At 55.1% G+C, this 26,136-nt stretch overlaps 9 protein-coding genes across 9 annotated transcripts; 5 read left to right on the top strand and 4 right to left on the bottom strand.

The window, feature by feature from the left end:
• Positions 1-788: 788 nt before the first annotated feature.
• On the top strand, positions 789-3,052 carry PG985_012798 (uncharacterized protein; the record flags this gene model as incomplete). The annotated part of the gene is made up of 9 exons (XM_066832564.1): positions 789-957; positions 1,033-1,415; positions 1,478-1,573; positions 1,626-1,705; positions 1,765-2,058; positions 2,115-2,220; positions 2,275-2,390; positions 2,449-2,614; positions 2,663-3,052. 9 exons carry the CDS (start codon positions 789-791, stop codon positions 3,050-3,052), a joined length of 1,800 nt encoding a protein of 599 aa, XP_066680614.1.
• Positions 3,053-3,538: 486 nt separating this feature from the next.
• PG985_012797 (uncharacterized protein) lies at positions 3,539-5,486 on the top strand (the record flags this gene model as incomplete). Its single annotated transcript, XM_066832563.1, has 5 exons — positions 3,539-4,132; positions 4,191-4,589; positions 4,825-5,004; positions 5,066-5,309; positions 5,377-5,486. Coding segments are annotated over 5 exons (1,527 nt in total), but the record flags the coding sequence as incomplete, so codon positions are not given.
• Positions 5,487-5,753: 267 nt separating this feature from the next.
• On the bottom strand, positions 5,754-7,218 carry PG985_012796 (uncharacterized protein; the record flags this gene model as incomplete). Its single annotated transcript, XM_066832562.1, has 4 exons — positions 5,754-6,579; positions 6,641-6,786; positions 6,850-6,934; positions 6,998-7,218. 4 exons carry the CDS (start codon positions 7,216-7,218, stop codon positions 5,754-5,756), a joined length of 1,278 nt encoding a protein of 425 aa, XP_066680612.1.
• Positions 7,219-9,711: 2,493 nt separating this feature from the next.
• Positions 9,712-11,714, bottom strand: PG985_012795 (MFS general substrate transporter; the record flags this gene model as incomplete). The annotated part of the gene is made up of 3 exons (XM_066832561.1): positions 9,712-10,093; positions 10,147-11,401; positions 11,474-11,714. The coding sequence occupies 3 exons, from the start codon at positions 11,712-11,714 to the stop codon at positions 9,712-9,714; spliced, it is 1,878 nt and encodes a 625-aa protein (XP_066680611.1).
• Positions 11,715-12,383: 669 nt separating this feature from the next.
• Positions 12,384-14,740, bottom strand: PG985_012794 (uncharacterized protein; the record flags this gene model as incomplete). Its single annotated transcript, XM_066832560.1, has 3 exons — positions 12,384-12,713; positions 12,769-13,287; positions 13,451-14,740. 3 exons carry the CDS (start codon positions 14,738-14,740, stop codon positions 12,384-12,386), a joined length of 2,139 nt encoding a protein of 712 aa, XP_066680610.1.
• Positions 14,741-15,997: 1,257 nt separating this feature from the next.
• On the top strand, positions 15,998-17,365 carry PG985_012793 (trichothecene 3-O-acetyltransferase; the record flags this gene model as incomplete). Its single annotated transcript, XM_066832559.1, has 1 exon — positions 15,998-17,365. One exon carries the CDS (start codon positions 15,998-16,000, stop codon positions 17,363-17,365), a length of 1,368 nt encoding a protein of 455 aa, XP_066680609.1.
• Positions 17,366-18,007: 642 nt separating this feature from the next.
• PG985_012792 (uncharacterized protein) lies at positions 18,008-18,385 on the top strand (the record flags this gene model as incomplete). Its single annotated transcript, XM_066832558.1, has 2 exons — positions 18,008-18,073; positions 18,143-18,385. The coding sequence occupies 2 exons, from the start codon at positions 18,008-18,010 to the stop codon at positions 18,383-18,385; spliced, it is 309 nt and encodes a 102-aa protein (XP_066680608.1).
• An 856-nt stretch (positions 18,386-19,241) lies between these two features.
• On the bottom strand, positions 19,242-21,112 carry PG985_012791 (uncharacterized protein; the record flags this gene model as incomplete). The annotated part of the gene is made up of 2 exons (XM_066832557.1): positions 19,242-21,021; positions 21,054-21,112. 2 exons carry the CDS (start codon positions 21,110-21,112, stop codon positions 19,242-19,244), a joined length of 1,839 nt encoding a protein of 612 aa, XP_066680607.1.
• A 2,239-nt stretch (positions 21,113-23,351) lies between these two features.
• On the top strand, positions 23,352-25,988 carry PG985_012790 (WC-1; the record flags this gene model as incomplete). Its single annotated transcript, XM_066832556.1, has 1 exon — positions 23,352-25,988. The coding sequence occupies one exon, from the start codon at positions 23,352-23,354 to the stop codon at positions 25,986-25,988; it is 2,637 nt and encodes an 878-aa protein (XP_066680606.1).
• Between the last annotated feature and the right edge of the window lie 148 nt (positions 25,989-26,136).

Genomic DNA, 26,136 nt, shown 5'->3' with positions numbered 1-26,136 from the left:
AATAGTTGAAATGTATTGACGCATCCCATGTAGTAGGGCTCCAGACGTCAGTGCTGCTGGCTCCCGTGACTCTGCAAGTTCGGTGGCAATGTCTAGTCCAAACAAGCACAGCATGCAGGGATGTGGGATAGTATGATCCCGGTACGCAATTTCGTAGTAAGGCTGCGAGTACACGTAAAATCGATCATAACAAACCCTACCGAGGAAGTGTACGATAGGGTATGGCTAGAATTGTCTCAGAAGGCAATCCCAAAATAGCGCATCTTGTGTGTTGGCACGAATCACCCCTTCGTGCAACCCAATTCTAGACCTCGTATATGCGCCAATTTACTGATACAAGCGCCTCGGGCGCCTTGCAATGAACGAGGATCGGAGGCGTCCTTGAGCTGAACAATAGTTGTCACAAGCCGACAGGTTGCATCAAGTCGTCACATCAAATGATAGGCGCTAAGGCCACGAACTATATATTGGCGGCCGGAAAAGTGCATTTTCATGCATCTGCTGAGAGAAGGCTGAGCGCTTAAATGTATCAGGTTGACATTGGGGGTCCTAGGAAGGCCCAGGCTCAACTTGGATCCTGGGTCTGATTGAGATTAGGCAGAGCCTCATCTCATGTCGGACATGGCGAACAGAAGCTGGCTTTACTAAAGTCCTTGTATCTGAACACTCCCTTACTACTATATTATCCATCTGTGCTCATTCTCATGGGTATAACGCAAATCTATCAAACAGTCGAAAACCCCTACCTACGAAATACATTCTTCCTGCTGTTTAGCTGAAGCGATACAATGACCTCGGATCTAACCAACAAGCTCTCCGACTTGGGTCTTTCGACTGAAGAGTCGGACGATCGCCTTGTCATAGCACTAGACTTCGGCACAACGTTCTCGGGTATTGCTTACTGTTTCAACAACCCAGGCAAGAAGCCCGATCCCCAATGCATCAATGATTGGCCCGGTATGTGATCTCTGGACGGTAGTCCTTCACGTCCTTCGAACTATTGACAACTAACCGGCCACCCATCAATTTCAGGCCTCGAAGGGCACTCGCAACCCAAAGTACCCACCGTCGTCAACTATGGCGAAGGTGGCGACGCCGACTTCAAATGGGGCGGCCAAGTAAGCCAGCGAACCGTCTCCGGGAACATTCCCCGAGTCAAGCTCCTCCTCGATCCCACCCAGCAGAAGCCGGTCTACCTGCCTCGGGCAAGCCGCAAGACGGACCTCAAAGAGCTGAGCAAGGTCGGGAAACAGCCAGTGGATGTCGCGGCCGACTTCATGCAGGCTATTTACCGACATGCCATGAACAAGATCAGGGACCGGGTCCCAAAAGAATATTTCGACATGTGCCAGAAGCAATACGTTCTGACCGTTCCGGCTGTTTGGTCAGACAAGGCTCGAGACCTCACACTCAAGGTGAGTTCAATGTGGGGTGCCATGACGACTTGATGGGATAATGCCGCTAATCGGGACTGTAGGCAGCGAAGAGAGCAGAGATTCATCCTGTGAGGATGGTCACAGAACCAGAGGCAGCCGCCATCTACACGCTCCATATGCAAGAGCGGGCCTTGAAGGTAAGAGTAGTATCCAGGTCTCTCTTGGGTGTTATCTAACAAGCGTCCAAAGCCTGGTGACGCCTTCGTTCTCTGTGATTGTGGAGGAGGCACCGTCGACCTCATCTCGTACGAAGTCATAGAGACGGAGCCGTATCTGAAGTTGGGAGAAGTGGTGGAAGGATCAGGTAAGGGCACTGCATTACCATCAGCACATACACAGCATCACTACCCAAGCTTACCGTCTTCTCAAAAGGGGGTGTCGCTGGTTCCTTGATGCTCAATGACGGATTCGCGGAACGGGTCAAAGAGGTCGTCGGCGAAGAGCAGTGGATCGCCCTACAGAAAACCGAAGGCTGGGCCAAAGCCGCCTTCGAATGGGATCACGTCATCAAGCCCGGCTTTCGTGGCAATTTGGAAGAGAAGCACTTCATCGTGTTCTTTCACGCCAATCTTGAAGACGATGAAGACGTGAGGCTCAAGGACAACTGCTGGACCATGACTGGGTAAGTCACGTGGTCGCCTCATCGTTCGAACCGCACAAACATCTGATACCTGACAGAGAGGATGTCAAGTCCATATTCGATCCTGTTATCAAAGACATTCTTCGATATGTTGATCAACAGATCAAAAGCGCCCGGCTGAAGAGGGCTGGAGAGGATGTTACAGTAGGCTCTGGAATTTCTCTAAGCCTTTGATCACCTATTAACAACGTTTGTTAGGGAATCCTTCTCGTCGGTGGCTTTGGGTCGAGCCAATATCTTAAAGGAGAGATCGAAAAGTCGTTCCCCGACGTCCAGGTCATCCAGCCAGATGATGCATGGGCAGCTATTGTTAAGTAAGCCTACCACACCACTGGTTCATTTCCGCAATGAATACTTACCAGGCATGCCTAGGGGTGCTGTCTTGACCAAATTGGAAACGAATCTAGCTCCTGTCGTTGTCTCCACCCAAGCCGTCCGACATTACGGCGTCAGCGCGATGCAAGAATGGGACAGTGTCATTGACAAGGACCAGGCTCGGAAGAAAGATAAGGTGTCAGGTAAATGGAAGTGCAGTAGGGTAAGTAGTACCTCAAGAATGCAATGCTTGCCAGGCTCATGCGAAAAGCTAACCGGCCCCTATCACCTACCTCAGATGACTTGGTACATCTACAAGGGCGAGGAGCTCAAACGTGACTCGATCACCAAGTTTTCCTTCTATAGAGATATCTCGGTCAAGGCCGATGCAAGTTCCTTGATTTTTGAGGACGCACTGCTCATGTGCGACCTTCCTACCGCGCCAACCTACCCGGGCAACGACGTGCACGTCAATTGCCGGCTCAAGAGCTACCTCATGGGCATCGACAAGTCTCGGTTTGAGACGGTCGCTGACCCCCAGGGGAACAAATATTACCACATCAATTACGATCTGGTGCTTTCCACTCAAGACGCCAACATGACCTTCTCGCTGGAGGTGAACGGCGAGAAGTGTGGAGGCGTAACTGCTGAATATGCTTGAGAGATATAATAGTTGAAAGCAGCACTTGGGCGGGCTGTCAATGAATTCGACGCGCATGGCACTTCTTTGGGATTTGCGGGGAGGTTTTATAAGTATAGTTGATGTAACACCGTAGGATCCTAGTCTTCTCTACCTTTCTTTACAGGCATTGATCGTCGTATTTCCCGTTGGTCTCCTGTCGAACCCGTACTTCGCCGGCTGACCCCACATCTTGGCACCACTCCCATGCCCCCCTAGTTCAGATACGGCAGGTGCTCCGTAAAATCATGACGGAATCCGAGTGTGGGCCACGGTGTACACGGCAAAGGTGGTTCGCGCCGAGCAGATCTCCCCGCCGTCGGGTGTAACGCCAATATCTGCTGTTGGCCACAGGTGGCAGGGATTGCTACCAGCCTCCCTCATGATGAGCAAAACCCCTGGACCGCCCCCAATTTCCGGGATTGATTTCCCATGATGTCTTCATAGTCAGGAACTGGGAGACTTAGGTGTCTACTAACCGAGACAATGCTGTCGATTCCTCTGTTGCTGGCTGTGGCCGGGCTCCCGGCCCTCAGCTCCGCCTCTTATGTCACCTCCATGTCGCCCAACGCCCAGGGCCTGCTGAACGAGTCCATGGCCTGGATGGACACCTTCTACGACCGCGACCTCGGCTACCTCTACGACGTCGAAGGCGGCGCGGCCCTGCGCCACGAAACCCGCAGCTCTGCGTGGTACGCCGTGGGGCTCCTCGCGCGTAACGAGAAAGACGACGCCAAGGAGGCTGAGCACATCATCACCAACATCATCGGCGCCCAGTTCAGCAACGTCTCGCAGCAATGGTACGGGGGCTATCAGAAGTATCCGGAGGAGCCCGAGGTGGGGACTGAGGCGTACCCCGCGAGTATATATAATTCCTGGGACCCCAACTGGCGCGGGTTCGTAGGGACCACCTTCGTCGTGATGCTGGAGGAGTTCCCAGAGCTCATCGGCGACGCGGTGCAGGAACTGATGCTTGAGTCACTCCACAATGCGACGGTGGGGGATAGCTACCGGGTAGGCGGAGTGGACGACGACAATCTCTACCCGTCTTACAGCAACCCGGTACGTCCTCGGGAACAAGGGACCCTGCATCAAAGCATAGACTGACCTCGAGAAACAGGCCCTCATGCGCGCCTTTGTCTCCGGCTGGACAGGCCGCCGCCTAGGCGACCAGAACATGACCGACGCCGGCGAGATGTACGCGCAGGAGATCATCGACCTCTTCGTACGGCACAACACCCTCTCCGAGTTCAACTCGGGCACCTACACGGGCGTGTCCCTCTTCGGCCTCCTGCTCTGGTGCAAGTACCTGCCCGCCGACTCCGCCATGTCCGAGTACGGGCCCCAGATGCTGCGCGACACCTGGTCGGCCGTGGCGCAGCTCTGGCACCCGGAGATGAAGAATATGGCCGGCCCCTGGGACCGGGCTTACGGGTACGACATGAACCGCTACGTGAGCCTCATGGGGCTGTGGATGTGGACGCTGATCGGAAAGGAGAATTCGTCTATCATCAGGAAGGTATGTTAAGAACAACAACACTCATTGCTGTTATTTATGATAGCCCTATTGTGGGACAAAGAATCATGAGCTAAAAGACTACAAACATCTCAGCCCCAAGTCATGAGCCACTCCGCCGACTGGGCCTGGTCCCCCCCTCATGGCCGTTCTGTCCGACTTCCACGCCACCTTACTTCCCGTGGGCGTCCTGGATTCCTTGGTCAGCTTTAGCGGCGAGCGCACCTTCGAGGCCCAGGCGTACTACCCGCCCTACGACCACGCCCCGCGCAACATCACCACGTGGCTCTCGGAGAACATCACCATCGGCGCCGAGTCCTACAACGAGACCGTCGTCGGCGGCCCGTCGACCTCGCAAGAGTCGTTCAACCCGGCCGTCGTGCAGTGGAAGGCGGGCGGCGAGATCGGGTTTCTTTCGGTACGTATGATATTGAAAGATGATGGACTTTGATCTGTAACTTAAGCTTACGATGGAACAGCTGTACCCCACAGAGACAAGTCTCGACGTCCAGGTCGCTCCTTGGCGTCTCGACCTGTCCTACCCCGAGGGCAATTCCTCCTCCGTCTTCACACTAGTTGTCTCGGCGTTTGCCGATGGACGGACTGTGCGCGGGTGGAAAGATGTTAAGGGGCTCGACGTTGTGGTATCCGGGAATGTCAACATGACACATTTGCTGTCCTTTGCAGGGCAGATGGGGGGTAGCAGCAAGCCCCTCCGTGATTGTAAGTCTTTCACAGGCCCCGGTGTCTCTCATACCAACAAGCATCTCACGGTGCCCTTTCTGGACAGGGGGCTCTAGGCTAACCGAGAATGCAGTCGAGTTTTGGAATTTCACCTACGTCATGCCGGACGAGTTCTCAGGCATGCCGCATCTGAGCTTGGAATTCACTGCACAATAGCATGGTGATCAATACTAGGTTCAGGAGATAGAAGATACTTGTCACGTGAACCAAGATGCCGAACCATTTGACGAAAGTGTGTGGCACATACATCTTGTCATTCAACTCGACCTAATAGTACCCAAATCATCAAACATAAATAGCATGCCCCATAGATCTATATACAATAATACATGCCCGGTCGTCTTTGGTTTTGTCTATATAAAAGCAACAGCAATGTCCAATTGAATCATATTAACACACTAACAAGCAACCTCGTGTCCTGTCTTACAAACCCACGGCGGCCCGGATGGCGTTAACCAAGATGTTGTTGTAGTCGCCCCCAGCCTCAAACGTAGCGAACCCAGCCAGTCCCGAGCTCTTGACGTACTCGCCCTTGGCGGTAAGGGACTGGACATCGTCGTATGAGATGAAAGTCTGGCGAGCCTGATCGTACAGGTAGGGCGTCTGACTGCACTTGTCGTATCCCGTCGCCATCCCCTTAACCGGGTTCCCCTGCTGGTCCAAGAACTTGCCCTCCTCAATCATCGCCCGGAAAGTCCACGTCCCGCTGTGGGGCTGCGGCGCACCGCAAGGGTCGATAGGGGGGTCCGAGTCCCAGCTGCCGCCCTGCAGGCGGTTCGTCGAGTTCTGGACCGGGTACGCGCTGAGGGGCCCCGCGGTGCCGTTGGGGAAGGCGTTGGACGGGGTGACGGAGAAGCTGTGCCCGTAGGCCGCGACGGCGAGCACGATCTTGTCCATGGGCAGGCCCGCGGCGTTCCACTTGGCGACCCCCTCCTTGCCGCCGCCCTGGTTGTTGCGGGCGTCGCAGCCGGACGCGAGCGGGGCGTTGGGACCCGCGGTGGCGGCCCAGGCGCCGTAGATGTCGTAGTTCATGATCATGACGTAGTCGAGCACGGTGGCGAAGGCGCCCAGGTCGGTGGAGGACTTGCCGTCCGGGCCGTACCACGGGAACAGGGAGCCGGCGGCCGTCAGCCAGAGCGACTTGCCCTTGGGGTCCGCGCGGAGCTCCTGCAGGAAGGAGAGGAAGTTGGCCGTGTCGTCCTTGTTGATGACGTTGCAGCCGAGGCCTTGGCGGTTGGGGTATTCCCAGCTATTCGGTCCTAATCAGTACTTGCGTGGTTCTAACCGGTGATGGGGGCAAGAGTGCTTACTCAAAGTCAAGACCGTCCAGCTTGTACTGGTTGACGAGGTCGAGGCAGGTCTTCACGAAAGCGGTACGGTTGGCGGCCGATCCGATCATGGAGGAGTAGTAGCGGCTTCCGGTCCAACCGCCGATGGAGATCATTGCCTTGACGTTCTGTATGGTTGTACAAGGTCAGTAACATGTCCCCTCTGTTTGGTTCACTAGGGCTCAACGAACCTTGGCCTTGGCGGCCGACACGAAGGCCGGGATCTGATCAGGGGCAGACTGGGTGAGGTTCAGAGAGCCATCGGCTTCCGTCTCACTGTTTATCATGTCAGCTCTCTTTCTCATCACCAAGAGGTAGTAGTCGTGGGTATCATCTTACGCGAAAGCGTATTTCGCATCGGTGTACTTCTCGAACGGCATGTCCGCCACGGGGAAGCCCTTGTTGACGTGGTAGCCCGCAAAGTAGGTCGACGCCACCATGCCGGAGCCGGGTGTGCTACCATTACCCGCCGCCGCGGCCGCCCGAGGGAGGCAGGTCGCCTCGGCGCTGAGGAAGCCCAGGATGGCCGAAGCCTTGATGATGGAATTAAGATTGAACATGCTGGATCGGTGGTAACGAGATAAAAGAACGAAAAATAGCGATTTGGGTTAAAGAGTGACTATATCGTATCCTCGAAAAGACCGATAGGGAAGGTGGGTGCCAGAAGGTAGAAGATCCAGACGAACGGTACCACAACGGCAATCTATATATACCCCAAAAGCGGCCCTCCCATGCCGGCCAGCGTCACATCCCCCCCTTTCCAGAAGAATTTAGGGTTCACTACGCCTTGCTGAGGGAACGTAATGCATAGCCTGTCGTTGCGAATCATTGAGGGCGGTAGCGAGGCGCAGGGGCCCTCGCAGCATCGGGGTGTCCTACACGTAGACCCCAGAAACGACGAGCCGGGAAAGAGGTGGCATGTTCATCCTCGACAGGGAATCCGGTATGGCAGATGACGGGACTTCCCAAGCGTCTTGCGATCCCTGCTCAAATCCTGGTCGGCGGGCCCGTCGGGCTGCGGTCGACGACCAAACTTGGCGCCACGACTGGGCCGGCTCTCCCCGTTTTGCTTGCACCTGATATTTGAGCAAGACGTTTCCTTGCCTACAGTATTGTGCTTCTTGTCCTTCAGTTACACTGAAATCGGGCTTACATTGGCCTACGAGCGCCGTTGTGAGGGGAGTTGGGCTGCATGGGGTGATTCAAGACGAGATGGGGAAATGATGATCTCATCAGTCTAGCAGTCATAGGGACATATGGACGCAGGAATCCGCAGAATCAGGTCAGAATAGAGTTTGATTACCTTAGAATCTTCTAACAGTCCCCACCGGCTACGGGGGGGCCTGTTCCTGTCTAGAGTCTAGACTCGAGTGCCTAATTCTCTGGGCAGGGCTCTGGGCGTTTCCAGTATAAATAAAGCGGGCCACCGACTTGACTCGGGGCCAACACCCGACTTTCGTGTTTTTGTCCCATCATCCCCCTCCCCCCTCGAGTCCAGACCTCACCCACGACCGATAACTGAGTGCCATCTGATCGTCTTGCACAGTCCGCTAGACTGACCGACGACTCGACAACTGCCATCTGATTCTCCTTCTTTGGCCATCTGCGCCACGCTGGAATGCGGGATGCTCTTGATTTAGTAGTACAGAGGCAACCCAAGGATAGAGGTGGCTGTGGGTGTGGCTGACTATATCGCAACCATAGTCGCATACAACCTACCTGTAGACGCATAGTATTGCACCCTGTACTTTCCACCTCGTCTAAGGCATCCTCAATTATCATCCAAATGGCAATCACATCCTGGTAAACGCACATGCCTTGGCTTGTTCCTTTATCTTCTTTTCTCCCTTGGGCGCGTCAAGTTGGGATTCGGCCAGTGTTGAGTGCTAGCTGGTAACGTCCAGGGTGATCAAACGCGCGACTGCACGTGCATAAACACATGGGGTGCCTGGGGTAAGTGTTCTCACGCCAAGTACTCCGTAGTCAGTGGGTAACCGCAGAACGGCAAGTGCACCGCGCCCGGCACATCGTGCATGAGGCACCAACACCCCAGTACTAACAATCATTTAGCGGTCTATATAATCGGTCATGTAAGTAGGTTACATGTGGTATGCCGGTTGTAGAATTATATCCAGAACCTATCTAGCTCGCGATTGACCCGAGGTTGCTGTGCACGTTCCGTAGATCCAGACGGACACAGACGCGAGGCGAATCGGCCAGTGTTCTAGACTCGCAGTCAGCCGTCACGCCCGAATCGCGGGAGAATGCCCTATCAATGCGCATTACCTAGCGTTATATCAATTATTCCGGTAATTCCCCTTGCCACATACCTGCTCTGGCTGCTTGGTGTCCTGTCTTGTCCTGTTGCGAAAGCTGGACGTGCTCTGTTCTCCAGGAAAACCCCGCGACTCGGTTGCGCGGGGTCTGGGGAAGCGCTGAACCCTGAAACACCGACGAGGTTAGAGAAACTGGCCCAATACTACCGAAGATGAACCACCTCTCCAAAGTCGCGCCGCGAAACTTGAGGAATGAGTCGCCATTGCCTGCTATTCCGTTTCAAACACGCAGTAGAGTTCAGTGGAAGAACGGCGGTTGTGCCTTCATGCAGACTGCGCTAATTGGATTTCAGGCAAAACCGCAGCACCCATCTGCAGTGTAGGGGGCGCTAACTTTTACCTTCGTCAGTAACCGCCAGAGCCCATCGTCCCAAAGAACCTTGGGCACGCGATGTAACCATTCCTTACGAGCATACTTGGGCATATACATGTTTCATCATCAGAGGAATGGCCACCAGTTGTTACCCGGTATCTACACGGCACTCAATGTTCAGACTGCGCCATACCTTGAAGGCATACTCCGATTAGGAGGTATTGGTGAATCAATTGGGGCGCAGACGGGCTTACCCGATGTGTCACATCTTCGAAGCAACCAATGCAAACAGACTGATGAAGCACGTGTTTGGCATATCTTGAGTCTTGAGAATTCATGAAATGAACACTGAGTTGATTCAGGAGATCTTCATTACCGCCCCGCCGACAACTAAACAGTTCGCCCTACACGCCCACCTCCTTCCTCTCCGCCGCCGCAACGCCCTCCCCCCTCTTCTCATCATCAGAAACCTCCCGCACCACCGTGCCCTCGCCACCCACCGCCGCCGCGTTGTCGGCCGCAGCCCCGACGTCCTTGCCGAGGAAGGCGCTCTCCTGCATGTTGTTCATGGCGTCCTCGTCGCGGTCGGCCTTGCGGAAGGTGAGGTAGAACCCGATGCCGCCGACGAGGGCGACGACGGCCACGAACCCGTAGTTCCACACCAGGAGCGGGTCGTCGGAGAGCGCGACGAGCGCCTGGCCCAGCGCCGACGACACGGCCGACGTGAAGAGGGCGATGGCCTGCACGGTCGACTTCATGTTCTGGGGGGCCTTGGTGTAGGCGTATCTGTGGTTCGGCGTTAGTATGATAATGGGAAGGGGGGTTGATGTACGACTTACTCGAGCTTCGTGATGGAGGCTAGGACCTCCGACATGCCGATCAAGCCGTAGGGGAAGACCTGGATCCAGACCGAGAAGGGCGCGGTGCAGTCCTTGCCCTGCTTGGTGAGCTTGTTGACCTCGTGGCCGCAGGGGGAGAGCTTGTAGATGTAGGCCTGGATAACACAGGCCGAGACCATGGCGAGGGAGGCGAGCACGAACCCGGCCGTGATCTTCTTGATGGGCGAGAGGTGCACGCCCATCTTGCGCAGGGCCGGGTAGACGCCAAAGTCCATGATGGGGATGACGATGATGATAAAAATGGGGTTCAGCTTGGCCACGATGTCGTTGGGCGTCTGGCCCAGCACCATGGTCCCCGCCTGCGAGACCAGGTTGTTGGTCATCTGGTTGTAGGCCAGGAAGTAGAGCGGGTACCACAGAAACACCTTGCAGGCCACGACGCCGCGCTTCAGCTCGTCGACCCACTGGTCGTCGAACGTCATCCAGGCCGGGACCGCCTCGCCGCGCGCGCGGAGCTCGCTCGGCTTGACGCGCTGCCAGAACGCCGGGTCGCGGAAGCCGGTGCTCTTCTTGTAGGCGAGCCGGATCAGCTTCGAGGCCTTGCCCATGACGGAGCCCGTCGGCGGGGACAGCTTGTACGTCTTCTTGAAGTACAGCAGCACGGCCGGGCAGAGCAGGTAGCAGACGGTCGGCAGGGTGAAGGAGAGCCAGAAGCCGACGAAGTGCTCCGAGTAGACCATGGCCAGCGAGCCCGTGATGGAGCCGCAGTTGATGAGGAAGTAGAAGTAGATGTAGATGCGGGCCGTGGTGACGGCGGGGTCGACGATCTCCCTCTGGCCGCTGCGCTTGTGCACGCGCACGTAGGCCTTGGAGTCCTTGTACTGCTCGGCGATCAGGGGCGAGATGTTGGACTTGAAGCCGCCGGTGCCGATGCCCATGATGACGAGGCCGATGGCGAAGAGGGCGATGGAGATGTTGGGGTGCACGATGACGGCCGGGATGGCCGACATGACCAGGATGACGTGGCCCACCAGCGCGACGAAGTTGGAGTATTGGATCGTCAGGTAGCGGCCCCAGTACTGGTCGGCCAGGTACGCCCCGATGAGCGGCGTGAAGTAGGACCAGAAGTTGTTGAACGTGATCAGCCCCGTCGAGGCGCGCTGGCCCAAGCCCAAAGCGCCCGAACCCGGCGAGATGAGGAAGCCGGCACCCGTCACGGAACCCTTGGGCAGGGGCTTCTGGATGAAGTTGACGACTGAAGTAGACAAGCTGTGTTAGTGATGAAGACCCGGGTGACCTGTCAAGTAGGTGCTGCAGTAGTACTTACACACGGCGCTGGTGCCATAGTACGAGAAACGCTCAACAAACTCGACGAAGGCGACGGTCCAGGCGGTCCAGGGAATCGATCCTGCCACGCGGGGGAGGGTCGCCCACTCTTCCTCGGTAGGAAACGGTCGGAGGAGGTCAGTAGACTCATCCTTGACCGAGTCGGAACCGCTGGCGTAACCCGGGACTGGCTCGACGAGCGTGCCGCCCTTGGTGATTTCGAGGCTTGCCTTGGTCGCCATCTTTCCGAGTACAGAAGAATGGTGATCAACAACAGCTGGATGGAGCAACGTCTCACGCGCACAGGTCCGAGGGTGTCAACGCGCGCATCTTATACCAGCCGTCGGGTCAACTAGTGAACATAAAATTACACATGGCAACCTGTAAGCGCCCATTATCGCCGCCCTCCAACGTCGTATCGTTCGTGGAGTGCAGCGCCGGCGCGATCCTCATTGCAGCAAGTCCCCGTATAAGTCTTGGCGGGCCAAGCGCTTGGCAAACGGTCTCAGACCCGGGCCCGTGGGCGGATGGAGAGGGCAATTTCAGCTGGCCCCAAGCCGTGCCAATGGCACAAGCTCATTCGAGCCGAAGCTTGTAAGCGCCAAGCGCGTAGATAGACCCGATTAGGCAGGTAGAGGTTATCGTGTGGTGCGTCCAAGATCGCCAAGCCCTTGGCAGAGAGGCGGCTCAGCAGAAAAACACTTTCAACCTACTCCGTACACCGGGTTTAACCGAGAGCGGAATGTTCTTTATCGCAAGACTCCGTTGCAATAAAGAGGGAGAATGACAGGAATCCACATGGCAAGTGATAGCTACGACTGTTCGCGAATTCCAAGAGCAAGGGGCAAAAGATAGGATCCACGTATCCAGACTGTTGGTATCCAATCCCATCATGCAGCCTCCGAAAGTCGCTACAGCGCGTCGAAACGAATTTCATGCGTTATGTAATCACTCATTTGACGAAGTTGAAGCGCGGCTGGACCGGTTTCGAGGTAACGAGAGGCATGCGACAGTAACAAAAATGCATCATCCCTGCTGGAGATCGTACAAACTCGCCATAAGTAGTTAGTAAGTCCATCCCTCATTCGCTGTTGAGCTTCACTTTCTGATCCAAGCAGCAAGATCTTCTCATCAGAGAACTGTGCAACTATTGAAGGATTGAACACATCAGGGAGCCGATCACGAATGTGCCTCTCGACTACCTGGCGACATATGTTGTCGACAAATGTTTTCATAGCAACCTGCCAAGATTGTAAATGTTCGATACATTTCTTGGGATTGCGGGCTATCACTTACTTTATAGTAGGCATTCAAACAGATCAAGGCTTCCGAGCATGCTTGTTCATCCATATCGACAATAACCTGGCTCCTTACAACCTCCATCGACTTGGTGTACTCACCGGTGCTTCGGTAGATACTGTGCCGACCGTCCTGAAGCGTGCTGAGTAAGGCTTCCTTGACTGGTTCAATCAAGGCATCACGCCGGGCTTTCTGAATGTTGTCGGTGTAATAATGATTATACGTGATGGGATACCGTTTCTCATCTGCCAGTAGCTTTCGTAGCTCATCGTCTGCTCGCGCTTCGGTGCTTCCAAGCCAGCGATGGTAGATGGAAATGATTTCCCGTCTGATAGCAGTTTCTGGGACGACCTTTGCCGCAGCGTCTGTTACCCACTGGGTCGTAGTAGTGAAGACTTTCCGGATATGGGAATGGGCTAGTGATTCCCAAGGACTGGACTGCTCTCGAAATAGCTCCGCTTGTAACACGTAGTTGTAACTACCAGGAAGCTCACGTCCCCTGGTGTGAGTGTAGATCTATTGGATGTCAGTTAAGTGAAGGTGTATCGAACAAAGCACGTACGTCTTTCACCCATTAGTCCATGGTGGTCTGGTTGACATGAAATTGCTCCACTTTGGTTCCTTTGCTCTTCAAATCGTCCAAGTTGCCATCCTCTGACCCCGGAGCATCATCACTGACAACTTTTCTCTTTTCTCCGCCGTGCAGTACTTTTGCTGCAAATGCGGTATTGAGATTGTGGATTACAGCACGAAGTCTTGAACCTGTGCCTTTGTGAAAATACTCACGCTGGAACCCATAGTAGTCGCCGGTCAAGGCTGCCTGAACGAGGTGATAGTAGTCCATACTGATTTTGGTAACATGAAACCGAATGTCTGAAACAGTCGAGCGCTCTGGGCCCAAGAGGGCCAGGCTGGCCTCAGCTTCCCGAAGGTGGTGTTTGATTTCCTCGATAACATTGGGTAATTCTTTCTCGATGTGGCGATCGAGAAGGTCCTGGAGGAATAACTTGAGATTTTCTACCCCAACACGGCTCATATCGAGGTTGTGTGCTTGCCACACAGGCGAGGCGAAGAAGTTCGTTTCTTGCAGCAGGCGCTGCTGGGCCGTGATACCCTTGTCCAGTTCGGTTGGGGTAGGATTCTTCAACAAGAAGAAACCAAGCTCAAGTTTGACATTACCACGGTTCATGGCGAGGTCGGCCAGGCGTCGTTCGGTCCCCTTGTTGATCAAGTCTGCCTTTGTGATGATTCCAACCGTACGTTGCCCATCTGGATCGTGTTTGCGTGCCAGCTCAACAATGGACTGGTTAGCAACATCGTTTCCAGCCTGGATAACTGCCAGAATGATGGTCCGGCTGCTGCGGACGTATTCCTCCACCAATGCTCGGATGATTCCGACGTCTGCATTGGATTGCTCCTCGGTTGACGCTGAAATCAAGCCTGGCAAGTCGACCACAGTGAGATTGAAATCCGTGTGACCGGTGACCTCGATACGTAACACGTCTGAAGCGAACGCACTCCCGCCCACGACGCTCGGGTCCCCGCGTAACCCCAATAGTTTGGAGACCTCTTGGGTGACTTGGGGTAGCTCGGACATACCGACCATGCTTCGTCGGTACTCGGCGAGCGACCCCCGAGTTTCTGCTGGTCGAGATTGATGAGGCTGGATACTGGCCACAATTGACTTATCTGTCCGACTTCGTCGAAGAATGATCTCCGTTGGAAACCTGGTACAGATGCCATCCTTCCTCGGGAAGGGCATGCCGGTAATACCCTCTAAGACCGAGCTCTTCCCGGTAGATTGATCACCGCAGACCACGAGCTGAGGCAGAGAGACGATGTCACCAACACCATAGGATCTGACTTGGTCAATCTGATTAATCCGTTTCTTCGACCTGGCGGACTGCAGGGCATCCATGGCCGGCAAAGCGCTGCCAGGTGAAGGTCCTTCATTGCTATCTATCGCCATATTGATGCGATTAAAGTGGCGATGGACTGATCAAAGTGGTTCTTCCAGTGAAATGAAGCGGCTGAAAAGTGTTTGGCACCTATGAAGTATTCAATATTACAAGGGAATCTGATGAAATTTGATTACATTTAATATTTCAGGATTAAGGGAGTCTTGCCACGAAGAGGAAATGAAATGGGCGTCACACTGTGTTGCAGGTTCATCGCATTACTTTACCTGAACTCATAGTGTTACAAGCACATGCAACCTAATTTTCGTCTGGCAAAAATGATGAAAGGTTTTTCTTTTTGGCCCCTGTCTCTTATGAGGGTCAACTGATCAAATACACTTATAGAGAGCCCCTGAGCGATGGGCAGAAACCCCCAATGCCATTCAAGGAGTCTGGCTCTAATCTTGTCTCTACCAGTGTGTTCTTGTCACTGACCCTGTCACTGACCTCAAACCATGAATTGACCAATGGTTTCTTCAGGAAGCACTGTGGTCAGGAAAGTTCACCCATAAGCAGAGTTTAGTGGCAACTGTATGGCGATCCAAGATGCAGACACTCTGCAGTAGCTGCTTCATATCCAACCCCGCCCGTTTGAGTTCCAGATGTCCCTCCTTCATACAGATAAGGCATTCAGCAGATATTGTTTCTCCCAAGTCACAGGCTTGCATTATCGTTGAAACGAGGCGATTTTTCCGACGGTGAAGGTGCCAAATTCAAGCCAGATCTAAGGCGGGTAATTCAAAACAATAGGGCACCAAATCCGTATGAGTTGATTGGCCTAGAAGCTTGTCCACCACAGGGCAGTCGGTGCTTTCGTGCCAACGCTTCACGTGGCCTGCGTGGTATGTGATTGGGTAAAAAAAAGTTCCCCGCTGCTATTACGGTATTCGGCGCTCACGGCCATTGCCTAGCACCAACCTGCTGGAATCAGAGCCATTGTCACCACCCTCGAGTCTGTGACCCATGATTGTAAAAGCTGATCGCAGAGTTTATGGAAATACTTCACGTCGGTTCATGAAATTTCCTAATGACTGAGTAGATCTCCTTGTTGACCTGTTGGTCTACGATGCGGGGCTGATATTGTGAACGCTTTTCGCCCTAAAAGGCGTAAATGACATGCGGAGTCATTATGCTGAATCGGCCGACGCTGGTCAGCTCTCATGATAATCCTCTCCACAAACACAAAACATTATTCCCTTCAGACATCCATTGCGTCGGCAAATTTCTATCTTAAAGTCATTGATTGGTACTGGAATCCCCATTGAACGATGTCTCAGGGAGCAGAGAATGTCGTAACCGTCATTGACGGTTATGGGCAGATGCTGGTAACCATTTTCACCCAGATCAGCCTGTGTTATCATATGCCTGATGCATCTCGACTACCGACAGTCGTGAAGACATTGCAAGCGGGGCTCGAGCGCTTGGCAGCCTCCTTTCCATGGCTGGCAGGCCAGGTCATTTGCGAAGGTGCCGCAGAGGGCATCACAGGGGTTTTCAAGATCGCGCCGCTCGACAAAACCCCGCGGATGGTGGTAAAAGACCTCTCAAAAGACTCTGCAATACCATCCCTCGAGGATCTCCGACGAGTAGGCTACCCGATGAATGCTCTGGACGAGGATATGGTTGCACCCCGGAGAACTAGCTCCGGAAAGCCTGGTGAAACGATCGCAGAACTGTTCCAGCTACAAGTGAGCGTGATCCAAGGCGGGCTGGTCCTCACATTCCTCGGCCAACATCAATGTATGGATGGTGTTGGGCAGGGGCAAGTAATGCGCCTAATGTCCAAGGCTTGTCGAGGGGAAGGGTTTACCGAGCAAGAGCTGAGGTCTGGGAATCGGGATCCGGCCGACGAGATCCCACTACTTGACGAGAGCACGTGGCGCCGGGGACCGGAGCTCAAATACAACACGGTCCATCCACTGCCCACTGGTGACACACAAAGACGAGAGAACGGAGTGTGGTGCCATTTCAGCTTCCCTCCAGACTCTCTACTTACCCTTAAGCGAGCTGCCACTCGACGCCTGCCCGCATCAACACCTTACGTGTCCACGGATGATGTCCTTAGCGCGTTCATCTGGCAATCGATCATGGGCGCCCGGCTTCCGCGGCTACAAGGAGACTCACCAGCACTGTTGGCCCGCTCGGTCGACATCCGTGGGCACGTCAGGATCTCGGCCACGTACCCAGGCTTTGCGCAGTGCATGACGTACCACGACAAGTTCTCGGTCGGCGAGCTGGTCGGAAGCCCGCTCGGGACCGTCGCCGCCAATCTTCGCGCTGCCATCGCCCCCGAAACTTCGACGCTGGCATACGATGCTCGATCCCTCGCGACCCTGGTGAGCCGCACGCCTGACAAGTCCACCGTGAGCCTCTTGGGTGGGGATTTCGACATGACCCGCGACATCATGCTCAACTCGTGGGCCAACCAGGACGCATACCACCTCGACTTTGGACTTGGGCTTGGGCTTCCTGAGGCAGTGCGCCGGCCGCGGTTCGATGCGTTTCAGGGGCTGGTGTATCTGCTGCCCAAGCGACCGGATGGGGAGATCGGGGTCGCTGTTTGCTTGAGCGAGGATGATATGCAAAGGCTGAAGGGAGACGTTGAATTCATGAAATTCGCTTCACTCGTGGGTTAACCAAGCCTGGCACAGGGAAGCCTTTCGGGCCGAGGGGGATGTGGCGTTGCTCAACACCGACGCTTAAAATCCAAGAACCATCTGATCTTGATTCATCGGACTATTAGCTTTCAAACCGAGTTTTCCTAACCGTACAGGGTTTGACGGTCCCAAACAGGCGTTGCATTCCAGTTTAACAGAAGCCAGCCCACTTGTCCAAGAGAATATAGCTCCGATGTAATTTCTCAATAGACTCATATGATGCTGGGTAGCAACGAGTCGGGGGCATGCGTAAAGTGCAACCCAAGAATCAGGCGGTCTTCTTACTTTAGCTTGCGTGCGTCTCGGCATTCTGAGTAGTTCAAACTGATTCGTTAGTTGCCTTGAAATCTCCCCTCAGCTGTCCAAGTTGCATTACTGTAACTCAACCCCAAACGCTAATCTCGGTTGACAGAACTCAACGTCAACCCCACTTTTGGACATCAACAAATCTGGTACCTCCCGTGCACTCCACGGCCTCTGTGATGCCTCCCACAGATGGACAAGAGAACGAATATTCGCCTACGGTTCTGGCACTTATTCCTTGCTGTCCTGTCCTTGGCCATGGCACTGATACATGCTGTCTCAGTGAATCCGTTTGGGCAAGCCTACGACCCAGAAGACATGGACACGAGCGATGCGTTCACCACGGCACTGACCGAGTATATGGTCGACATCAATTTCGTAGGCGTTTTACTTCCCAGCCGTTGCCAGCTAACAGCTATGACCTACACTCGGCTAACAAGACAATAATGAAAGATAGCTTTCTCCCTCTTTTGGTTCAGCATCCTTTTCGGCGTGTCCTTCCTGCGATGTATGCACTACGCCCACTACACCTCCCGGCCTGCCCACGTACCTCGCGTCACGATCGCGGCGATCTGCGTGATCGTGGACGCGGGCATCTTCTTCAATTCCACCAGCATCATCGACATCGACCACGACGATGTCGAGTACAAACCCACTTTCTACGCTGGGATCGTCCTGACGGGCGTCTTTGCGTAAGTTGGTCATGCCATTCCCACCTCGTATCTATATGATGAACAACAGGTGTCTCCTAATCTGGCACTACAACCGCACTCTATATGATGACGGTCACTGACCCTCGCCTTTCTAGTGTACTATTGGTAATCGACATGGCCATCAGTATGGTCATCACTGTCTCCGGAGTTCATCAAATGGCTCTCATCGCCACAAATGCAATTTAAGGATGGTCAAATCGCGAGCTTTAGGCCATGCAAGAATCATTAAGCGACTGCCAGATGTCAAGCAGTCAAATGTATCTAGCGCTTCTATTCGAGATGGAATAAACGCTTATGCTTTCAAACGCCGCAACAAAAGTCTGTCACCGCCGAGCGAAAGCGCGAAATCGTATATGCGAGAGACCAATGCTAAAAGCTCGTTGAGCTTTCCCCGTGCCACTCGTATTAGTAACTCTGGCGAACCAACCACAAGTGAACCATTCCGCCCCCTTAGCGCCGCAGCTACCCATGCGGCCCGACCTTAGCACCAACACTAGCCGAGTTGATCTGCTTCCTCACGAGGATTGTGTCATCTATGGTTTATATCCAACCAAGTGCCCGATCACCTCAAAGACACGCTCGAAGTATATAAGGAGGTTCACGAAGAGTCGATGTTTAAAATGCCTTCAAAATCGAGTCAGCCCTGCCTTAAGAAGATGCCAGCGAGGCGGCTCGTGTGACTCAACGGCTAACATTTGATCCGACAAAAACTTTATCTTGACTTCAAATCTGAGTTCCAGGCTGCTGCAAGTCTTCGTCTAGCGCATGTGAAATTGTGGAAGCCACGAAACGTTACACTCTTTCAATTGTGGCTTGTTGGGCAAACCGGCTTTCGCGTTTCAACCACGCATAGAGATGGTCAATTTCTTCGACTCCTCTTCCATCTGGTCGAGAGTCGTCAAGCCGGCGGAGGTTTCGTTGCCGTTGGGGCCACGCAGGATCCAGACCAGAGGCGAGGCCTTACACACAGGCTGCTGTTGAGACCCGATCAGAACCAAAATGAACAGCAGGAGCGTGAGGACCGCAAGGGTGGCGTGGAAAGCTATCCAGGGCCATTGGGCCTCCAGGCAGGTAGCGCTGTGCCATACATCCCCCGCCGCAGCAACAGAGTATCTCTCGTCTCCATGAGTCCGGACATAATTGGTCAAAGCGGTAGAGATGTTGGCGAACAAGCCGTCGATGCGGTCGAAGGTGACCCGCCCCGCGTCAAAGATAGACAAGGGGACCTCGTCGCCCAAGAACAGGTAAAGCTGGCTCAGGTTCCGCCCGTTCAGTGAGGGCACCGACACGCCGGCTGTGATGGCCTGGCCCGTGAAGTATTTCTGCAAGAACACTTTCGTAGACGACCGCGCAAAACCGCGGCCGATGGAGTAGGAGCACCCGCGATCCCACAATGATACCAAGAACCCGTCCTGCAAACTACCGTCATAAGACACCCAACGCACGTCGTCCCCGATCTCGTATCCTTGGGCTTTGATCGTGTTTGTTTCCTCCAGCGTGAGGCACTCCGCGTCCAGCGTGGTTATCATCAGACCGCCACGGTCTTCCGTTTGGTTGCCGCCTAGTGGGATCTCGCGACTTTGCGCGGCCAATGGTTCGTCGTTGGAGTGCGCCACCAATCGTTCCCTGAGCCGGCCGTTTTCCACCGCCGCATCGTACATGCGAAAGCAGGGATACAGCGAGCAAGTGGCCGCGCCATAGCCCTGGCACTTCCAAGGCTTGTTCTCCCCAGAGTCAGGGGAGACGTCGCAGTCTGGCCACTTTTCTCCCGTTACCATATCCATCTGGCGCTCAGAAAAGGCGGTTTTCCCCATCAACGTTTGGATAATAATCCGTGGTTCCGTTCCGTCCACCGAAACATTCTTAATAGCCATCTTCAGCAACTCCGATTGGAATGCTTTCGAATGATCCGGAAAACCTGGAAAGTAGGTAGTATTGAGCGTCGAAACATAGCCGATCTGTGAATCATCATGAGTAATATTTGTAACATTCGGCCATATATGCAGATAGTATTGGTCTGGCAGTCTTGAGACCGTAGCTGACGTGTTGGTGCACTCGTCAAGGTTGGCGGGGTTTTCGATCCTGTACGTTGCGTTTTTCCCGTTCTCGATTCCGTTGGCGAGGCACACCGTCTCGAAGGAGACTTCGGCTGACGAGTCTTTGCACGAATGGCAAAAGCCCACGGTACCAAACACACGGGGAAACGTGCAGTTGCCAGTTGGACAATGCGCGTCAACATCAGAGCCGTGGTGAGACAGTGCATTTTGCATCGTGTTTCCCAGGCCGGACGTGCTTTCCAAGTCGGCTAAGGCTTCACCGGGGTCCTCTGGATTCAGAAGATTGGTCCGTGGTAAGGTGGCTTGCTCCAACCCCCCTGATCTGGACAAACAGTTGACTGGGTGAATGATCTGCTGAACGAATGGATCCAAGGCCACTGAGAGTACCAGAATGATCGCCCCGAGTGTTATCAGCGGCTGCTTGAGGCGGTAGTTGCAGATCCAGATACACGAGCCCCATGCCCCCCGTCCCGCGGCATCAAGGCGGACGACGTCGTACAGAGGTCCATGAGCTGCGAACCACGTCCACTGAAGCTGGCCGATGGCCGAAGCCGCCAGGAAGCTGATGGACGTCTTGAACACGACGTTATAGACGGAGAGAAGAGTGGTGATGTTGATTTTTCAGGGCCAATCCGGGAGCCGCTGGCCGGCATGTGGGTAGACGGTGGCTAGTATGACGAGTGGTGTGGCCAACACTAAGCAGCACGCGAGAAGCTCCCATTTCCAGGACGACCATATGTGAACCCACTTGCCGTATGTTATTGTTGCACGAGGGGAGGCGAGACCGGGAGGGGCCTTTGATGACGGTGGGCTGCTGGAGCCAGAGCGTTCGCTCAATACCCGGGCTGTCTCATGAGGGGTAAGGAGGTCATAAGACCCGGAAGACATGATGTTGTGAGATGAGGTCAGGCTTGTTTGCCATAAAAGATTCTATATATGAGTTCAAAAATGAAAGGAGAAAGATGACAGATGTCTCTCCGGGCGTCGAAGATTCACCGAGCCGGAGAGAAGGAAGTGTTGCATCGGGAGTGACATTCAAAGCGGAGTTTGCCAAGTTCATGTCAGACCAAGAAGCTCCCATGACAACCAACCAACCAGCCGAGTACGCATCTAACAGCTAAACCCGGGAGGTACGACTATGTTCTATTTTATAGATTGTGTCCCTTCTGGTTGGCCATGGGATCACATCGAAAGACTGGGTGATGATCCTATTTGGCCTCTATGCTCAAGCGAAGTTTTACAGAGCCAGAACCATGGGGCAAGCAGTCGTGCAGCAACATCGTCGGACGGCTTACGAGGGTGCTCCGCATCGAGCACAGGCGTGGGTATATGACAACAGTTCATACCGACTCACTCTGCCCAAAGATACAATCGAATGCCAATGTTTTTGGGATACCGCCACGGACAACCAAATCAAAAAGGGGCCGCTGTACTTGCTTCCCCTAACACTGGATACCAAATTGACGGGGATCGAGTTCTCGAGACGCGACCACCATATGTGCTTGTTTTTGATTCCGGGGCGCCATGCAACGTTCCTCCGAGTTGCCATGTTTTCCTTGGGCTCCTGGGGGTTCTTGGTTGATTCGAGCCATGAAAACTATGTTTCAACTGCAGTCAAGCCCCGGCTCATTGTATTGGTGATTGCAAGCAATTGCTGATATGGGAAAAGACGCGTCCTGTTGCGTCACTCTTGATGACATATGTCACCGCGGTCGGTACGAGCGAGACGGCCTGGACGAGAAGGCGGCAGTGGCAGGTGCCAAGGCACGATAATGGGAGTGTGGCAACAGGGCCATCCGCAAGCGCAGCGCGTCTAGACGTGGGCGAGACAGAAGGCGAGACTTTTACGAAACAATTGCAGCGTATCACCAGGAGATACGGCCACAATGGGTGGGGGAAACGAGAGCCGGGGTTCATTGGATTGACTTAAGAGAATTGACGGAATGGTTTGCGGGATGGATTCCGAGTGCGCAAGTAAGTCTCTAAGTAGCGTACTGATCCACCAGCCAAGTGCCATACGAAATGCGCTAGAAGCACCCTGACAAGCGCCCAACTTTAGGGGTCCTGCATTGTGGTGGGGGTGGGGATGGGGATGTATGCCCTTCAAATATGTTTAACGTGAAAATAAAAAAACCGGTGGCAGCCGCCGCTAAACCTCTGTTTGTAGAATGACAATTGGACGAATAATTGTATACTCTTATATTGTGTTAGGTGTTGCTAGGTCTCTCTTCTCCTGTATAAACTGTTTTTGAGAGGGGAGGGGGGAATGCGAAGGTACAGCGATCACAAACTGAACTGCGACTGGCTTCTTCAGCCGCACTAACCGGTCGGCTCGGCTTTAGGGCTCGACCAAACCCAACCCGTTTTTCGTGGGATTGCCATCTACAATAATCCCCGGAATTCAAGGGTTCACAGGCAAAAGGGCAAGCAGCAAGGGCCAATCCCTCCCTCTCCCCCCTCGACACACATGCCATCATCCACATCGCGCAGCTTTTGACAGGCCTAGGCCCTTTGCGTGCAGGTGGCAAAACCCCTACAGACCGACTAATGCTGTGCCGAATAGCTGATCGCCTTCGCCGAACAGGTTTTTCTTTTGATCCCACGTTCTACATACTGGTAGTCCAGGGTGTCCAGGGTACGGATCCCCAGTACGTACCAGCCTACGAGGAGTGCACGAGTGGCAAGGTATGCCGATGAAATGATACAGCGGGACCCCACCAAGGCTGGGGCGGACCTAATCCTCCGCTGGCCTAGGCGCGTGCATATATAAAACAAGCCCAAAAATTGGTGCACTGCAAAATGTTCAGCTCCCTCGAGACTCGGAGGCCTTGTACTGTGCTGGTTATTAGACCACCTACCAAAGCCTGAAAGTCTGCGCTGGGGAGGGATGGAATGACCCAGCTCTCTGCTACGCCTTCTACGCATACACCCCCACGGAAGAAGCTGATGTTCGGCTTTCGATGGGACTCGCCGAACCCCAGGGCGCCGGCGCTGTTACAGGTAGGTGACGCGACCAGCGTCGGCAACCACGAATTGGGCAGGGTCAGCGCACTAACGTCTCCTCAAGCTACAAGCGACGTCGACGCCCTCGATGTATCAATCCCGAACCCCATCGTGCCCGATGATTTGCTCATGCACCCGATGGGGGATGACGTCCCGTGGGCTGGCCCCAGGAACCCTTATCCCACCCCAACAGAGGGCGACTCAGCAATGATCCACTGCCCTGGCCATGGCCATGGCGATGTGCAGCCCTCGCAAATGGGACCCTTTCACGAGGTGGCCCTCGATGGGGCCAGTGGGTCCGCTTACCCACCGTTTAACGCCATGTTGCCATTTGCCCGCCCCCAGGACCTCCAATTGCCCGTCGTCCCCGCGGCATCGTGGCCCTTTGATATCAACATTGCCCTCGCTCTCCTGGAGAGTCGGCCCAACCCGCAGAACGACCATGGCGCGACACACTTTCTGCTGCCTTTTGTGGTCACAGACGCTTTGGACCCCCTGGACAGGATCATTTACGTGTCGGACAGCTTCCTTGCCGTGACCGGTTATGCGAGCGACGAGGTGCTGGGCCAGAACTGCCGCTTCCTCCAGTCGCCAGACGGAATTGTGGTCCCCGGTACTGCCAGGCAAGCCGTCAGCAGTCAGTCCGCCTACATACTGAGGGAAAAAGTGCGCGAGCGGCGTGAGACGGAGCACAGCATCATCAACTACAAGAAGTCGGGCGAAGCCTTCCTCAACAACATTTCCATCGTCCCCATCCCGTGGGGACCCGACCCCACACCGCGCTTCATCTTTGGCTTTTCCAATGTCTACGAACTTGGTCCGTCGGCCATCGCGTGCCGCTTAGGCTTGGACGCACCGATCCCCCTTCTTGCTGGGTCAAACCCTCTTGCCAATGAGCAGATTTTGACCCCCGCGTCGTTGGGCGAATGGCCTGACCCTGCGCCCGTTACCCCTTATCAGCAGGGCGATTCGGCCGTCGTTCAAGCAGTCGAGCCTGTGAGCACCGTTGCTGAGGTCAAGCCCGAACTCAACGAAAATGCGGGCCCAAGCAGCCCGCCGGACCTTTTCTCCTGCCTCCAGGGCTTAGAGAATGTAGACCTGTCTTCTCTCATGGCAGAGACGCCCTCTTGGGATAGGGCCGTCCTCGAGAACATGGGCACATTGGTGCAAGTTTTGTCACCGAAGGGGATGATTGTCTTCGCCTCCGCGGCGCACGAGAAGCTTGGCTACAAAGCTAGTGATCTGATCGGCAAATCCATGACTGACTTCTACCATCCATCAGACGTCGCGGTTCTGATGAGGGAGTTTAAACACCCCGAGTCCACTAACCTAGACTTGTTGTTGCGCCTGAAGCAGCGATCTGGCCAGTACGCCTGGTTTCAAAGCGTTGGATCCGTACGGACCGACCACGGCAGGCGCTGGTTCACGCTCACACTGATTGAGCAACACGTCGGTCATCTCACCACCGCTGCCCTCTCGGAATCCCACGAACGCTCCACCAACCACGGAATCTGGGTCAAGCTGTCTACGTCGGGCCTCATTCTGCATATATACGGCGATCCTTACAAGCCCCTCGGCTTGTCCGCGAATGACCTCATTGGAACGACTTTCCAAGACCTCTTGAAGCAGCGCGATGCCAAAGCTGACTTCGAGACAATGCTCGGAAACGCACGCTACGGCGCGGTCGTTTCGTCGACAGTCATCCTCATCAGCGGGCGCGGCCACCGCCTCGAAACCAACATCGTGCTCCACCCAGGTCCGCAGGGCGATCGCACGCGCCCCCATTACTTCCTCACCCGCTGCAGCATCCTGCAGCCCTCGGCGCGGCGGAAGCAGAAGGCCTCTTCGTCTTCAGAGTACCGCAGCCACCCGTACGGCGCCGCCCGGAGCGTCGCCTCCATCGCCACCCACAAAGCCGTGCCCGCGTCGACGGTGGGCGATTACGGCCTCTACCGCGACGACCACGACATCCTGGGCGGCCTCGACGCCGACCGGTGCGGCCCGCTGCCGTACGAGGTGCACCAGCTCAAGGCGGCCAACCGCGCGCTGCACGAGGAGCTGCAGGTCCTGCTGAAGCGCGCGGCGCAGCGCCGCCGCTACCGCCGCGACGGCGGCGGCCCCGCCCTCGGCTGCGCCAACTGCCACACCAAGGTCTCGCCCGAGTGGCGCCGCGGGCCCGGCGGCGTCCGCAACCTCTGCAACCGCTGCGGGCTGCGCTGGGCCAAGACGCGCCGCAACGGCGGCGGCGGCGGCGGCGCCCGCACCGCCACCAGCAGCCTCGTCGGCTCGCCCAGCGTCGCGGCGCCGTCGTCGACGTACGCCGCGAGCGCGCGGACCGCCGGCTTCGACTTGGGCGCCCTGGCCGCCGGCCGCCCGAGCCCGGTCAGCAGGCTCTCGTCATCGCCCAGCATGGGGGCGGGGGCGGGGGCGTCGCCGCCGTACGCTTTGAGCGCGCAGGCGGGTAGCGAGGGGGATGGGGCGGGGGAGTTTCGGGGGCGGGATGATATTAAGGGGGAAACGGAGTAATGACTATTCACTTAGTGATGAAACAAGCCTATACCACCTAATGCTCCTTACTTATGCATGTGTCACCGGTCACAGTGGAACTCCACTATTGCGTGCGGCTGTAGTGGTACATATTCTCATGTGCAACAGGATGTCTCCGATTGTGGGC

This window comes from Apiospora marii (genome assembly GCF_038362585.1).
Source record: "Apiospora marii strain CBS 49790 chromosome Unknown utg000009l_segment0_segment0, whole genome shotgun sequence".
Classification (NCBI taxonomy): Eukaryota; Fungi; Ascomycota; class Sordariomycetes; order Amphisphaeriales; family Apiosporaceae; genus Apiospora; species Apiospora marii.
Note: the sequence above shows the minus strand (reverse complement) of the source record. Positions and strands in the feature narration are given on the sequence as shown.